At 40.7% G+C, this 16,409-nt stretch overlaps 1 protein-coding gene across 3 annotated transcripts; it reads left to right on the forward strand.

The window, feature by feature from the left end:
* Positions 1 to 1,035: 1,035 nt before the first annotated feature.
* On the forward strand, positions 1,036 to 16,377 carry srrt (serrate RNA effector molecule homolog (Arabidopsis)). Of its 3 annotated transcripts, none has more exons than XM_088320783.1 (20): positions 1,036 to 1,115; positions 1,573 to 1,691; positions 2,891 to 3,019; positions 3,105 to 3,248; positions 3,488 to 3,676; positions 4,864 to 5,033; positions 5,121 to 5,299; positions 7,334 to 7,441; positions 7,533 to 7,683; positions 7,768 to 7,919; positions 7,993 to 8,054; positions 9,395 to 9,473; positions 9,582 to 9,773; positions 10,441 to 10,608; positions 10,674 to 10,827; positions 11,638 to 11,831; positions 13,903 to 14,059; positions 14,164 to 14,253; positions 14,554 to 14,653; positions 16,182 to 16,377. In XM_088320783.1, exons 2-20 carry the CDS (start codon positions 1,573 to 1,575, stop codon positions 16,255 to 16,257), a joined length of 2,613 nt encoding a protein of 870 aa, XP_088176909.1. In that variant the 5' UTR covers positions 1,036 to 1,115; the 3' UTR covers positions 16,258 to 16,377. The 3 variants fall into 3 exon arrangements, with proteins under 3 accessions (XP_088176909.1, XP_088176911.1, XP_088176910.1); XM_088320785.1 differs by having other exon boundaries at positions 7,533 to 7,677; XM_088320784.1 differs by lacking the exon at positions 1,036 to 1,115 and adding an exon at positions 1,137 to 1,255.
* Positions 16,378 to 16,409: the final 32 nt, after the last annotated feature.

Consider the following 16,409-nt stretch of genomic DNA (forward strand, 5'->3'; position numbering starts at 1 on the left):
TGATCTAAAACCTACATGAGGGCAAATAATACACAAATAGTGTCAACATAAAATATAGGTTATTCATATGCTATGGAATAGAAGTGTGTTTTAAGCTTCGATTGAAACATTTCCACTGAGTTTGCAGATCAAATCTCGGGGAAGAGCATTCCACAGCACCAACGGACCCAAAACACTTGGATTTCTTCTTTGCTCTTGGGATCACTATTAGACCGGCATTTCTAGAGCTGATTCGGATGTTTTAGTTTGATTCACTCGCATATTAAACTAGATTTGTCATCCTTTAAATGTCTTTAATGCTAAGAATGACATTTATATGTTTGTAAGTTCTACTTCAGCCATATTCTATCTGTTTACTCTTTAATACATGTTAACAAATGAGTCTCCAAACTGCTTTTTCTGTCTTTAAAACGTTCTTGTCCGACTTCAAAATTTTGAACATGTCATTATGCTGAAAATGTAATGAAGCAAAAGATGGAGGAGTTCAATACACACAAAAAAGGAATAATGGAAGATAAAATTGTGTGTGGGGGGGGGGGAGTATACAATTTCCATTGTGGTTGTTGCAATTTTAAAGTTCACTAATATTGATCAATGTATTATAGGAAGAATATTTTTACATGTCCAATCATTCATTAAACAATGATTCTTTCAAACTGCCAGCTGGAATTGTGATTTATTTACAACATTTTTGCTTTGACAAATGTTCAATCTTTTAGCTTGGGTGTTTATGTAATTATCTAGTTGGTGAACGTTTCGCAGCTATGAGCGTAGAGCATGCACATGATTTTTTTCGCAAAAAATGATGTCAAAAATTACGGCGCTCCGGCACTAAAAACGCTTGGAAAATGAAATATTTTCCCCCAAAATAGTATTCTTGTTTATCATTGAATTTAATTCCTACCTTCGAATTCACTACATCTATTTTCAAATGATCCTTTTTATAATAGAGTACAGTATTACCAAAACGGATGGAGTGTCTAATAAGTGCTGCCGCTTTAGACTCCAGGCGCTAGGTGGCGATAATTACCATCATCTATGTTTATTGGCGAGTTTTTTTTTGTCAAAGAAAAACTAACGGGCAAGCGAACATCGACTCGGATAACTTAAAAATAGTGAGTTCGCCCAAGCATATTAAGTGTTCATTATATTTGATTCACATAAATTATTCATTTTCGCCAACACTTTCACATCTAACGCGACTTTTCCCCACTAAATCGAACGTTTGTAGCTTCAGAGAGAGAGCGCACGCTGGGTATTAGCTTCTTTTACATTTGCTAGCTCCTACCAAGCGTTTCAAATGGTCTTTCGTTGTTTTGGTCTAAATCAGACTTAAGTACGTTTCAAAATATTTTCCATGATGTTCTTTTACACTATCTCAAATATTGGCGAAAATTCGCACCTCAATCACGGTAGACCCAATGGCAAGGGGCTGCGTGTGTTAGCTTAGCATGAGTGTGCTAATGTAGTTGTGTCTTCTGATTCGTTCACGTGTTTATTGTCTGTGTTGAATCGATAACACTTCGTATAATCTTGTAACGCACTCATGTTCATCTGATTCTGCTTTTGGAGATGGGAGACAGTGACGACGAATACGATCGCCGGAGACGGGATAAATTCAGACGGGAAAGGAGTGATTATGATCGGTCCAGGGAGAGAGAGGAGCGACACAGAGATGAGTGGAATGACAGGTAGGTTCAACTTGTTGGCTTATACCAGGGGACAGCAATCTTTTTGGTGTCGTTAGATCTCTCTGGCCTCCGGTGTGGAGTGCCACTTTCAAATGTCCTTGCCACACCAAGATTAATGACTCGCACAACTTTTTTTAATATCCAACAGGGCTGTCATTTTACTCCAGCCCAAATATACAACACGGATAAACATTTCAATCGTATAACTGACCAATTTATTTTCCACTATTCTTGTTCATCAATCAACTAAAAAAAACGAATGTGAATAACGAGTGGAAAGCCATCCATGACTTCAACTTTTTGCCACAAGAATTAACCAGAATCAACCATTCGTTATTAACAATGAACTACAATCAAAAAACAAGTGCTATGGTTAGCCAACACACCATTCATCAATGATATCTTGTTGCAGAAAATATCAAAACTAGAAATAACAGCAGCAAAGCAGAGGCATGCGCTCACACACACACACATACACGCTTCTTTAAAATATTCGCCATCAGTAAATGGTTTTCCGTGCTTTGCTATGCAGTAAGCAATGTGATTGCTTGCTTCAGTGGTGGTGTTTGTAGCAGTGACAAAGGTCTTCAGTGTATGTTTGTTTGCCGTACCTGGACAACAGTGTGTTTTAATGTCTCCGCCTTGTTGGACTCATCCTTGAATTTATGTTCATGTTTCGTCCCTAATGACTGTTAACACTTGATGTGCGAGGGACAACGCTCTCGAGGCATAATGCACAAAACAGCACGGTCATTTTTTGGGGGAAAGAACGGGATGTTTCCGCTCGAGGAGCCCTCATAATTCGTTCATTTATCGCACGCGTTTGTTTCGTTGGCTGTGTAAAAACACGAATCTCTCCTCTGCGAGGCGCTGCGCAAACACACACTGACACACGAAGCAGAGTAGGAGGGGCGCTAACGTAAACCCTCTAAATAACACGGCGTGCAACTGAAAATGTCTAAAAATGCGCATTTTTAAAATATAATCATTATTATTTTGCTGTGCAGTCGCGTGCCACTGGTGAAACCCTCGCGTGCAACTGCTGGCACGCGTATCATAGCTTGCCGACCCCTGGCTTATAAGATGCAGATGAGTGTTGAATCGGAGTATACAATTTGTAAGAAGCATCCATGATTTCATTTCATTTTCGATTCTTCCATTAATCACAGTTATTGCTTTTGTTCCTTTCTAATTTTCAGAGAATGGGACAGGGGCAGGGAACGCAGAAGCCGTGGAGAGTACCGGGATTATGACCGAGGTCGCAGGGAAAGATTTACACCTCCCAGACATGACATGAATCCCCCGCAAAAACGCATGAGGAGAGACTGGTGAGTTCACGTCAGCCCTGTTCTTCTCAAGTCATTCGCATATGACTTTATTTGACACTATTGATGAATTATTCTAACCTGACAGGGATGACCACGGCGGTGATCCGTACCGTGGCGGCTACGACATCGGCTATGGAGGAGGGGGACCTGGTTACGGGCCACCGCAACAGTGGGGACACCCGGACATGCACCTCATGCAGCCTCATCATGGCATACCCATTCAGGCTCGGTGAGAAACTTTCCACATAAAAGATGCTTAAATGGAATGCATCCTATGCTATGAGCAAAGTGAATTATAAAATGTCTGTATGCCACCTAAATGTTGGCTAACTTATGGAAGGGCTAGGGTTAGGAGGATTACCTGGTATTTGCTATATCAGTATAAGTTAAAAAAAAAAAACTAAATCGTATATCATGAAACTAATAACGTGAAATATAATAATTGAATTTGTTCTTGTCTTCCGCCAGGCTCGGGAATATCCATGAGCTGGATTTTGGTCCACCTCCTCCAATCATGAAGAGCTTCAAGGAGTTTCTGATATCGTTGGATGATTCTGTTGATGAGACCGAAGCGGTTAAGCGCTACAACGACTACAAGCTTGATTATCGCCGCCAACAGATGCAAGATTTCTTTTTGGCTCATAAAGATGAAGAGTGGTATGGTCTGAATTCTCTTGTTTTAAGTGTTTTAGTGGTTTGTCTTGGTGTAGATTTAACTTGAATTGGTCAGTGCTGTTCATAGTAATTATTTAATTAGAAAATAACATTGGGGCTCAGTCCTCAGCTGGGCCTTTATGCTAAAGTTAATTATTCATTCATTGGGTTGCCGATGCATTTTGAATTTCTGATGGACTTCACATTCAAGTCTTTTTCAGTATTATCTTAAAGTGCCTTTGAACCCAGGCTGAAAGAACAGGCCAACAATTTAATCATTGAAAATCAATCATGTTTGGAAAAAGGTCTCAACCAAAAGTGCCAACTGTTTGAACTTTTCCTTCCTTGCTGATAATATAACATTCAAAATTGGAAGTTCCGAGCAATCTTTCATCACAAGGCTTGGGTTTATTTTCAATGTTTGGTTTCCTGGCAATTGTCATGTTGATGCTCATTACTGTGTACTTGTTTCACAGGCTTCATGCAAATGCTTTGTAGCGACATAACCATTTTTTTCTCCCTCCATCCCAACTACCACGCCGTGTCTTTCTCAAGAAAAAGTGGGACCCCGCAAGAATCCGACTTAAGACAGCGAGGGCACGCACTGCGCACAATGCAGTTGCTTTTAGACACAAAGTAACAGGGCAATTAGATAGATAGGTCGACTAGTCGCCAGCGTTCTGAGTTTTTCTTGTTTTCGTCTTTTTCCTCCACCGGTTTGTTTTTGTATTGGAACCGAATCGAATCCCTAAACGCGAACCGTGTACACAGAAACACCAATGTGGTGAAGCGGAGCCCGTTCTTACAGAGGAGACCTCTGTATTTATTTTGTTAATAAAGTGGCAGAACACAAGGTAACTGTAGTTCATTCATTCAATGAACATTTCAAAAAAAATGAATGTGATTGTTTTATTTCATGCTGTAATTTTCTTCTCTTGTGGTGAGTCAATCAACTTGTCTAATGACTAACATTAAACTCTTATGAACACAGTCTGCATATGTAAGATATCAAACATATATTGTTCTAATTCATGTATATTTTTTAATCCACTGATGTAATTTCCAAAAATAACTCGTTGCAATTGTAACCAACTGATTTGTAATTCAACTGATCGGTCATTCTAACTTCTGCATCCCGTCCCTCGCCGTCCCTCCCTTGCTGTTTTGTGGACCCTCAATTCTGGACGCAGGTTCAGGTCCAAGTACCACCCGGAGGAAGCCAGTCGGCTCAAGTCGGAGGCGTCGAGATCCCTCGACAACCGCTTGAACGTCTTCTTGTTTTTGATGGAAAACGGCTGGTTTGATAACATCTCGTTGGACATTGAACAGACGCCGGCGATCATCAAGGTCCTGGATGCAGGTGAGATTCTGTCAAATATATCTACGTTCTTCACAAAGATGATTCTTTGTTGGCACTTGCACAACCGTCTCTCATACCGGCTTGCAGCTGTGATTAAAATGGAAGGCGGGACTGATCACGATCTTCGTATCCTGGAATTGCCTTCTGAGGAAGAGGAAGAACGGGAGAAAGTTGTATCGGGTGCCGCCGAACTTCCAAAGGTCGACCATCACAAGAACGTGGATGGTGACTGTAAACCTTCCATGGCAAAAGACAAAAATGAGAAGGTATGTTAGCTCTTGGTAGAAGTAATAGCTTACTAATATTTATTTGTTTTAAAATGATATTTAAATTGTGGCTTCTGAATAGGGCTGCAGCTAACAACTATTCTGATAGACGACGAGTCACAATTTGTCGAATAATCAGATAATTATTTTAATGTTTTCTTAAAGTTTGGGGCAAATGATAATTAACACAATAATCATAGGCGCAACAATGGCGCGAGAGGATTTCTTCCTCCGGTGGGGACGTGACAGAAAGTTGAAGTACTGAATTAGGCACGGTACGCGGTCAGCAGAGACATAAATTCATAGATAATCGTCTGTCCTTTTTAGGGACAGGGAACTAATTATGAAATAAAATCAAGTTAACATTTCTTTATCCAGTAAACCAATAACTGGCTCATTAGCAGCAGTGGAACAGTAAATAAATCAAATATGTGCGTGTTGTAAGTACATTCAGCGGTCAACTGTAAAGTCTAACAAAATGACTTCACGATTTTCAGCAGTTTTAAATAAAACCCAATACTGAAGCTCTTTTTTTTTTTTTTTTTGAGCAAAATATATTGATTGATACCTGAATCTTACCAAGGTGAGTCAGACTCCGTTTCGTTCAACTGTCCACTGTAAATTTACCTTTAAATGATCATGCATCATCAAGGTACTGCAATGATGCGCAAGGTCTGCTTTGAAAACGTTCCAAGTAGTCTTTTTATTCATTTTATACCGGCCAAAATGCCCATAAATTTAGAAGTTTTGGTACGCGTACTTGATGTTTGAAGCAGTCATTTCACTTTGCCAGAGTTTGTGCGGGTGCTTGAAATCCTTGGAAAAAAAATGGAATTTTAACGTGTTTTCAAGGTCAGGTAACGGCTTAAATTTTGGGCGAATTGCTTGAAGATGCCTGAAATTGTTGCCATTGTCTTGTTTTTTTTTTGGGCAGTGTTACTATAGACCACGCAATGAATGATTTTTTTTTTTTGGGTGCGCAAAAATGACACTGGCACGCCTGCCCTGTTGGCTTCTCATTTCGGCATTGTCATGTGAGGCATCTCCGCCCCCTGCTGGTCGCACCAAAAAGACGATTCTACTCTTTTGGCTTGGTTCACTGAGAACAGACGGCTCTTTCGGCTTCCGAACGACTCCTGAGATTTTTTTTTTAATGATGTATTATCAATGATAATAAAATATTAAATATTAACAGATCTACTAAAAAATTGTAAAATAGAAAACAACTTTAGCTTTTTACACACTGAATGGATGTAAAGTCCATGAAAATCCAAAACAATAAAATAAAAATGAACATTCACTTTTCAATGCTACAAATAAATGATAAATTGCAAATAAAATTAACTATGTACAATTAGATTTTGACCCAATTTAGACACATATTCTCTAACAAATATGCAAACAATATAATTCAAGATAAGTGAAACAAAAAGCAAAAGAACAGCAGTCTCTAAGTTTTAAAGATTGAATTGAATTTGCAATTAATATCTTTAAAATGAGTCCAAATTAGGCTATTTTTGCTTTCATGCGTACGGTCTGCTACTTTCTGTCTTTGGTTTCCTTATTGGACTCTATTATTACCCGACACCCATAGAGCCCTTTCTGTGTTTGTAAACAAGTGCGACGCAGTCGAGGTGCTTGTGCATTCTTGAGGCATAATTCATGTCAGTTTATAGCAGCCCATTTACACAAAAGATCGTAGATAGGAAGTCTGTGCCAGCAGCAAGAGTGTGAGTTTATTATCAGTCATCAAAGTCAACAACAAAAAACAACCTTTTGATCGTCGCTGGATTTATTCCTTCGAATGTACCCGAAAAATTGAAAAATGCTTTAAAAGTGCTTGAATTTGGCCATCGTGTCTGAACTTCCTTGTCGACTATTTCCATTTTCGATTTCTGTCGACAAGGTCCACTAATCGTTGCAGAACTACATCTAAATAGTCTTCTCTGCTAAATAAATGCTGATTAAGAGGAGGAACAATAGAATAATAGCAATATGGTTATGTCTAACGTTGACTGTAAAACTTTCTCAAAGGATGAAAGCGATTCTGCCTCGACTGAAAAGACGGCGGCTGGGGACGATGAGGTCAAAGCGGAGGCAGCTAAAGAAACAATCAAAGAAGAAATACCTCAACCCAAAAAGGTTTTTGTCCCAGTCACTCACTTTATAGTATGGGACCCTAACGTCCCACATGACTCCCACTTTGTTTTCACTCTCCCACTTATTTCAACAGCCGAGCAGAAAAAGGAAGCGCAGCGGAGACAGCGACGATGAAGCCAGCGCTTCCGAAAGCGACTCCGAGTCGGAATCGGATTCCAACTCCGTTTGCTCTGAAAAGTCTGCAAAGAAAGATGAAGCGGAGGACAAGGAGGAGGAAGGTGGTGGTGAGAAATCCTCCTGTATATAATGAGAAGCTTAAGGCACTACCTCGCATAAGTAAATGTGGCCTCGCTAATTTCTCGGTTTAGAGGAGCAACCCAAGCAGAATGCTGAAGACGGGGAGGAGAAAGTGGAGAAAAAGGTTAAAGATGATACTCCTAGACCGCGGCCTCTCCACAAGACTTGCTCACTTTTCATGAGGAGCATCGCGCCCTCCATTTCCAAGGCAGAGATTGTAGCTGTGAGTTCATTTAGCACTCTTTATGAATTGTATTTTCATGGTAACACACACTTTTGATTTATTTCACTCGTAGCTGTGTCGACGCTACCCCGGCTTCCTCCGCGTTTGCTTGGGTGACCCGCACCCGGAACGCAGGTCAGAAAATGTGCAAAATCATTTGAGTTCTATACTAGTTTGCTCCGTAACATGTTAAACAAAAATACAATATTTTCTCCAAAAGTAAAAGCAGTTAGTTTGTGGCATTTTTCAAAATCATTTAACATGAATATAACCAGTCTGGGGCAGCACGGCGGCGCAGTGGTTAGTGCGTGTGCGGCACTGTTCTGAGGTCATGAGATCGAACCTCCTGTGTGGAGTTCTCCCGTGCTTGCGTGGGTTTCCTCCCACATTAAAAGAAAACATGCATGCTAGGCTAATTGGCCGGTCCAAATGATCCCAAGCTGTGAATGAGCGAGTGAATTGTCTGTCCCTGTGTGCCATGAGACCAGTTGAGGGTGTCCACTGCCCGAAGATAGCTGGAATGGGCTCCAGTCCCCCCACGACCCTGCTGAGGATAAGCGGTGCAGATAATGGATGGATGGATGAATAATCAGTCTTTCATTAGAAAATTAATATGGGGCGGCAGTAGCTCAGGAGGTAGAGCGCTCGTCTTGGGATCAAGGGATCCCAGTTCGAATCCCGGCTCGTCCGTGTTACATGTCGAAGTGTCCTTGGGTAAGACACTGAACCCCTATTACCCCCAGTAAGCAGGTTAGCGCCTTACATGGCTGCAAGGCCGCTATTGGGAAATGTGGAGCACATTGTAAAGCGCTTTGGGAAGTCATTGACTTGAAAAGCGCTATAGAAATGCAGATCATTTCATTTCAATATTTAAGACACTTATATTTCTAGGTTTGAACTGTTTCAAGCTTAATTTTGCCAATTTTCAGTAAAAAACAGTTGTCAACACATTAGATAGTCGGTTAAATGTTTTATATCTACGATTTATTTGGAATGACTCGAATACATTAACACCCAGTTATACATAAGATTATTAAGCTAATTTAAAATTTTGGATTATCAAGCATAATTGTATGCACATATAGAACATGTAAACGTAAGTTAACGGGTTTTATTTCATTAATTTAAGCCTAAAGTCACAAAAAATAATTTGGATGTCGTGTGGCTCAAGTTGGTATTTTAATTTTTTTAAGCAATTGAACTGGATGTTTGCTTTATATAATACAGTAGCTGTTTTTCACACGCAGCGTGTAGCTAACAAAACAATGCGAATTGCTTAACCAATTGCATGACAAAATCTGCTGCACTTACAATCTTGGCCAGTCTACAAGCACTACCTTCTCAATACTTTTTCTTTTTTAAGCCTTTATCGCCTGTTTATCCTCGAGTGCCCTGCCTAATCTTTTTGTAAACAATGCTCACTACGTTGTTCTAAATGACAACAAACACAATTCAAATGCAAAATTCCTCTGCAGATTTTACAGACGATGCTGGGTGACATTCGACCGCAGCGTCAACATCAAGGACGTGTGCTGGAATCTTCAGAACATTCGCGTAAGTGAATCGATAGCATTCCGTATTTCTAAGCCTGACGCCAATCGGTGCGTTTCTATGGGATTCGTATTTTTGATACGAAACCCTCTCAACTTGACTATTTTACAGCTCCGCGACTGTGAGCTAGCACCCAACGTGAACAGGGACCTGGTGCGGAGGGTTCGCAACGTGAACGGCATCACTCAGCACAAGCACGTTCTGCGCAATGATGTGAAAATGGCCGCCAAACTCATCCACTTTCTGGATGAGAAAGGAGAGCTTTGGTGCAAACCCTCTTCAGACCAAGGCCAAAACGCAGAAGTGAGTTATTCAGTGGTGTTTTCAGAGGTCCACTAGATCTGATCTTCTTTGTTGGCCTGAATGATATAAATAAATATGTGGCCACATATATTCGAAACATTTGTAACTTAAAATGCTTTGTTTGAGCTGAGAAAAAGTGAAAACATTCTCTCTAACACATCTGGTACCGTGACCAGATGAGCGCTCTTCCCACCGCGTTCCGAATTTTATTCTCAATGCATCCATGTCCCTAGTGGCTTGATGGTTGGTGCTCTTTGAAATGAAATGAAATGAAATGATCTGCATTTCTATAGCGCTTTTCAAGTCAATGACTTCCCAAAGCGCTTTACATTGTGCTTCACATTTTCCATTAGCGGCCGTGATCTGTGCAGCCATGTAAGGCGCTAACCTGCTTATTGGGGGTATCTGGGGTTCAGTGTCTTACCCAAGGACACTTCGGCATGTAACACGGACAAGCCGGGATGCGAACCGGGATCCCTTAATCCTAAAACGATCGCTCTACCTCCTGAGCTACTGCCGCTCTTTACCATTGATATCCGGTTTGCGCTTGTTACCACTGTTAGTAATTGTGGTCAGCAATAAAATGTATAGACTGATGGTGGGGGTTTCGGGTGTGCCTTCAACTCTTGAAAATACAGTCGTTTGAAATGGTGTTTTGTCAAACCAGAAACTTCAAAATCCCATCATGAAGAACATCACTGATTACCTGATCGAGGAAGTGAGCGCTGAAGAGGAGGAGCTGCTGGGCTCTTCTGGTGGGATGGATCAAGAAGACAATGTCAAGGAAGGCCACGCCACAGAGATGACGGTTGAAAAGGATGAGAAGCTCGCCAAGGTTTGCTCGGACTGTTTCCCATCCTCTATTATTATTATTTTTTTTACCGTGTTTCCGTTGCCCAGGTTCTTGACCGCTTGGTCCTCTATCTGCGGATCGTGCACTCCATTGACTACTACAACGCGTGCGATTACCCGAGTGAGGACGAAATGCCCAACCGATGTGGCATGATCCACGTCCGTGGACCTGTCCCTCCCAATCGCATATCGCATGGAGAAGGTCAGTACAACAAGTAGAAAAGCGTGTGTATTCTGGGATGGCAACAGTGGTTTTAACGCAAGAGTTTGCATTCAAGTGACTAAATGGACTCACTCTTGGCCCTTTTTGTTTGTATTGTTGTTGGCTATGTTTACCGTTTTATAGAGATGCACGGAATAAATCGGAACTGTTAACGGACAAGAATGACGTCATAGTTATGGGCCGGATAGAAATGAAACGAACTGAAAATTGCTCCTTTGAAGACACGTTATAATATTCAATCAGCTGGCACTATATGTTACTTTTGTGTTCTAGCATTGTGTACTCCTCGAGCAAATCATTCCTCCCCTCATTCGCTCTGTTATGAGAGACTTATAGAATAGAAATAAGGAGAATACAATTATCTTTGTTGTCATTGATATCAATGTGGTGAAACATCGTATGCAACCATATTTGTACCAGTGTTCATTTTTGTAATGAAAAAGTGGATTGTTCCTTGATTTGTTATGCTGTTTTTAACTATGTCTAAGAACTATTTTCCACTTAGAAATAGGTGCCCTTAAACACTACGATTTAAATATTTTCGAAACTGAAAGGATCTTTGATTTAAACGTATGGCACCCTGCTTTATAACGTTAGCTTAATTGAAAACTAAAGGCACGTCTATAAACAATTTTTTTTTTTTCTAAATTTAGTTTGCAGTAATAAATATTTAATCGAGTTGATCTCCTGAAGCAAAATTTGATCAGGCATCGGTAGGAAAAATCGTGTATCCCTAACATTTTATTTTTCCTGAATGATCCTTGAAACTATGTGTTATGTCTCAACTAGTGCAACAGTGGCAAAAGGTGTTGGAGGAGAAGCTGAGCGCTTTGTACAGCACAAAAGAAAGCCTCTCTGAGGATGAGGCCGTCAAGATGGGCCGCAAAGACCCGACTGAGGAGATGGAGAAGTTTATTACCGCCAACACTCAGGAGCTCGGGAAGGACAAGTGGCTTTGCCCTCTTAGCGGCAAGAAGTTTAAGGTAATGTTTTTTTTCTTGTAATACTCCTAAGTGAGACTGTAGCTACATCAGTAATCTTTCCGCATGAAGTAACACATACAAAGAAATGTTAACCCGCTCTGTAACAAACCACATTCATCAGCCAACTTCATAATCTTTATTAAATGCTAAAATGTTCATTTATTTCCTAATGAATGTACTAAATACTATAGTCAATGTAATAAGATTCATTGCGTTAAACCGGTGGTTCTCAAAGTGGGCGGTACTCTCCCCCTGGGGACGGTGGAAAGATCTAGGGGGGCAGTGAGGAAGAAGGGGGCGGTAGGAAGGCGGCAGTGCGGAGTCAAAGTCAGAAGTTTAAAAGTTTGTCTGACGATTTGTACACAACACGTTAGGGCTGCCCGATGAGCCGAAATCGAATCGACATCGCGATGTGACGTAGTTGTGAAACCGCAAAGAACTGCGTTTTTTTTCGAGGTTTTGTAGTGAGTGATGGAGTTTTGGCCAACCACAATTGTTACTGTTCGAGTTGTAAAAGCGCCGACCAATCAGAGGCAAGTTTTAATAATAGCACAAGCCATTAAACGTGATTACAAGATTGCAAGCACCACACTATGCCACGCCCACCGTGTGAGCTCATTGAGTGTCATGGCAGACTCTGCAAACAGAGTCAACAAACGTGAAGGAAAGGAAACGAAGCTTGCACCGAAGGGCGGTACATCACTTGTTTGGACCTATTTTGTTTCACCAGGGAGCCAAGGGGGCGCCGGCCTGCAAAACTTTGGGAACCATTGTGTTAAACAAAGCCTTCTTAAATGATTCAGTTGGAAATGTACTGCTTGTAATTTTAAAATACCCGACTCTTTTAAGATTAAATGTAAAGGTCTCATTTTGGGCACCTTAAACCAGGGTTTTTCAACCAGTGTGCCGTGAGGCTTTGTCTTGTGTGCTGCAGAATATTGCCCGCCCAACTTTTTCTTTGCAAAAAAGCATGCCATTTATGTTTTTTCCAGTGATGAGTAGAGTAACCTTCATTCATATCAGTAGGTGGCATCAGATTATGATGTTCTTTTTACTTTTTTAAGCACTGATTATCTGCAAATGAGATAGAAGAGGGACATATATTTAATAACTTACTTGACAAAGTTGTTTTAAGCTAGCACTGGGAAAAAAACATAAAGTAAAACCTTACACATACTTTTGCTGATGTTAACAGAAGTAAAAAGTGAAAATAAAGTTCTTTCTTCCACTGGCAGATCGATTTAGCTCATTTTAAGTATTATTTTTCTAGAAATAAAAACAAGATGTAAGTATGGTAACTTGTAAAAAAAGGTAGAAAACATGGGGAAAATATAAAAATAACAGCAAATTTATTAACCCCAAAAATATTCTCCTGAGCCACAAATGAGAAGAAAAACGTGATAATAAAGGAGCTGAGCAGAATTCGGAACTTTTTTTACTCGCTGTTGCCATCTCCTGGCTCTTTTCATCATCGCAACCTCTGTCAACTCATTCGTGGTGCGTGGAATTACTTGCGTTTCTTATAAGCACTTGAATAAACTCTTCATTTTTCTTTTTGCGAGTTGCGTTGGCTTTTGGACTGTACTTGAAGGTCACTTCTTTTACCATCTTCATGCTGCACTAACAAATACAAACAAATAAAGGTGGGGTTGAGCATGACATCACTTTCCAGTGCCTCACACTTGTTCTTCCTACCTCATGGGATATGCCCTGAACAGCTTTGCTAGAAGTAAGATACAAGCATATAGGTGCGGTGGAAAATAAGACATAAGAGATCTTTGAACTCAGTTGGGCTTTGTGAACACTTACTTATTACAGATAAGATATTTAACTTTCAACTATTTAAGGACATTTAAAACGATGCACACCGTCTTTAAGCTTTTAATATCATACTGGTGCCAAGACATTCATTTAAAGAGATTCACAAAATCTGAAACAAATCTAATGTGAGCAAATACTGTTTACACTAATATGTACATAGATATATTGCATAATGCATTTTAAAGACCGTTTGTCTTAGTCTTTATTTTCCCTCCAATTGATCCGGCAATCCCGTTCACTTTTGTCTCAGGGTCCGGAGTTTGTGAGAAAACACATCCTGAACAAACACGCAGACAAAATTGAAGAGGTGAAAAAGGAGGTTGTGTTTTTCAACAATTTCCTGATGGATGCTAAGCGGCCATCTCTGCCAGAATTGAAACTGCCTCCTCTTCCAGCTCCGGGCCAAGGTGGGCTGAAAGCCGATGACGGATCACTTCCGAGTAGGATTTTGCTCATAAAAGTGGACTCGGTGAAAGATCTTTTTTTTTTTTGTCTCTGGTCTCGACTACAGGACTGCTTTCTCCAGTACCCTTTTCCTCTCAAAGTCCCCAGGTTCCAATGGGCTTTGTGCAGCCCCGACCCCCACTTATGGGTTACGGAGGTATGCTCTTCAATCATGTGACTATTGTAAACTCCTCCTATGAGTATGCATATTTAAGGAAGAAACTCGTTTTAGATTCATTTCCGTTTCTTACGATTTTAAAAATAATAATGGGCTAATGTCCAATACTCAAAAGTAACACATTGTGCCACCATTAACCGACACCCTGCAACCAGCCGTGTCGCTGGGGGGGGGGAAAAACGTCGTAGCTCGCTTGTATTTTTTAGTATTATTAGTATTTTACAGTTGTCGCTTTCCGTAGTTGTGAATTGTGACAACTAATTCCAACTTTAATCGCAGGCACACCCCCTTTCCCTCCAAACCCTTTTGGAGGCGGACGCGGAAACTACGACAATTTCCGGGGACAAGGTGGATATCCTGGAAAGCAACGCAATATGAGGTATGACGACCATTGTGCAGTCCGACTCGATAGACCACGCTTTGGAATGAAGAAACATTTTAAAAGTGTGCGTAAAAATGATTCAGATGGTGGCTCTAGTCCTCATTATCGAGTTGTCATGTGAAGCATTAATGCACCCTCTTGGCCCATCCAAGAGGACAGGTTTATCAAACTAGTCATATTTATTTGAACCAATCTATACACAGATATTTTCAAAAACATGTAAAATAATGTCACACAAAAGGCAAAAGATCAGCATTCTCCATGATTTGAATGCACTCTGCTTAGGAGCATTCCTTATCATTAAAATGAGTCCAAATTTGGCTCATTTTTTGCCTGTAATACAGACGGTACTTTCTTTCATTTGTCTTCCGTATCAAACCAAATTATTAGCCAACACCTATAGAGCCCTTTCCGTGTTTGTTAACAAGGGTGACGTGTTGCATTGAGGCAAAATTAATGTCAGTTTATAGCAGCCCATTGACACACAAGAAAGCTTATGTAATGACAGACCTGTGTCAAACCTAGCGTTTCTTTCTAAAGTACTTGAAAAAGTTGCGGCACAGCAGCTGGATGATTTTATATGCGAGAACAATCTTTTTGAATCAATGCAGTCAGGATTCAGGGCTAACCACTCTACTGAGACAGCCCTGATTAAGGTAACCAATGATCTTCTACTGGCAATGGACTCCGGCGCTTCATCACTCTTGCTGCTGCTGGACCTTAGTGCTGCCTTTGACACTGTGGACCATGATATCTTACTAGAACGGTTGGAAAAATAAATCGGTTTCTCAGGAACCGTCCTCTTATGGTTCAGATCCTACCGCTCTGATAGGACGCACTGTGTTAAATATGGTGAAATGAGCACTTCAGTGTTACCTGTGGGATTCAGTACTTGGCCCCGTTTTCAGCATTTACATGCTTCCACGAGGTGATATATATTATTCGCAAGTATGATATCGGTTTCCATTGCAACGCAGATGACACTCAACTCTTATCTTCCGATGGAGGAATCTGCCACATTAAACTGGAAATTTGGAGGCCTGTCTCACTGAGATAAAAGAATGGATGTCACTCAACTTTTTGCGTGGAAATGTTTCAATCTAAGCTTAAAACACACTTCTACTCTATAGCATATGAATAACTTTTATGTTGACAAAATCTGTGTATTATTTGCCCTCATGTAGGTTTTAGATGAGGAGATGGTGTCATAATAGTCTGTGGTTTGCAATAATCTAAGGTCTGAGCAGCCCTTTGAGACTCTTTGTGATTAAGGGCCAAACAAATAAACATGACTTGACCAGATGGGAACAGCTAAACATGGCACCAAGTAGCCACTAGCAGCAAGATAACGACTTTATTTTAGACATCAAACGCAACACCAAAAAAACATTTTGGACTTCTTCCTTTGAAGGTACTGGAAAAATTGAACAATTGTCCCCGAAAGTGATTCAACTTGGCAATGAAAAGGGTGTACAAAAGAGGTCTACTAATATGGAGGCGACCGGCCCTTTTGTGTTGATTTCAGAATGTCCCGGGGCGATCCACGAAACATCATCGAATATCGGGACTTGGACGCGCCGGACGATATGGACTTCTTTTAGAACATTTGTCCCCGTGAGTCCTTCGCCGGTCGTCGTTTTGTTAGCTTTTCATCTCGTAACCATTGTGCAGATATAGAATGATCCTTTCATGTACTTATCAATAAAGCTCTCATCTCCTAATCTCCGTGTCCCTGACCACAAGCTCGGCGCCA

This window comes from Urocampus carinirostris, chromosome 17 (assembly GCF_059441175.1).
Source record: "Urocampus carinirostris isolate Australia breed hairy pipefish chromosome 17, RoL_Ucar_1.0, whole genome shotgun sequence".
NCBI classification, from domain to species: Eukaryota; Metazoa; Chordata; class Actinopteri; order Syngnathiformes; family Syngnathidae; genus Urocampus; species Urocampus carinirostris.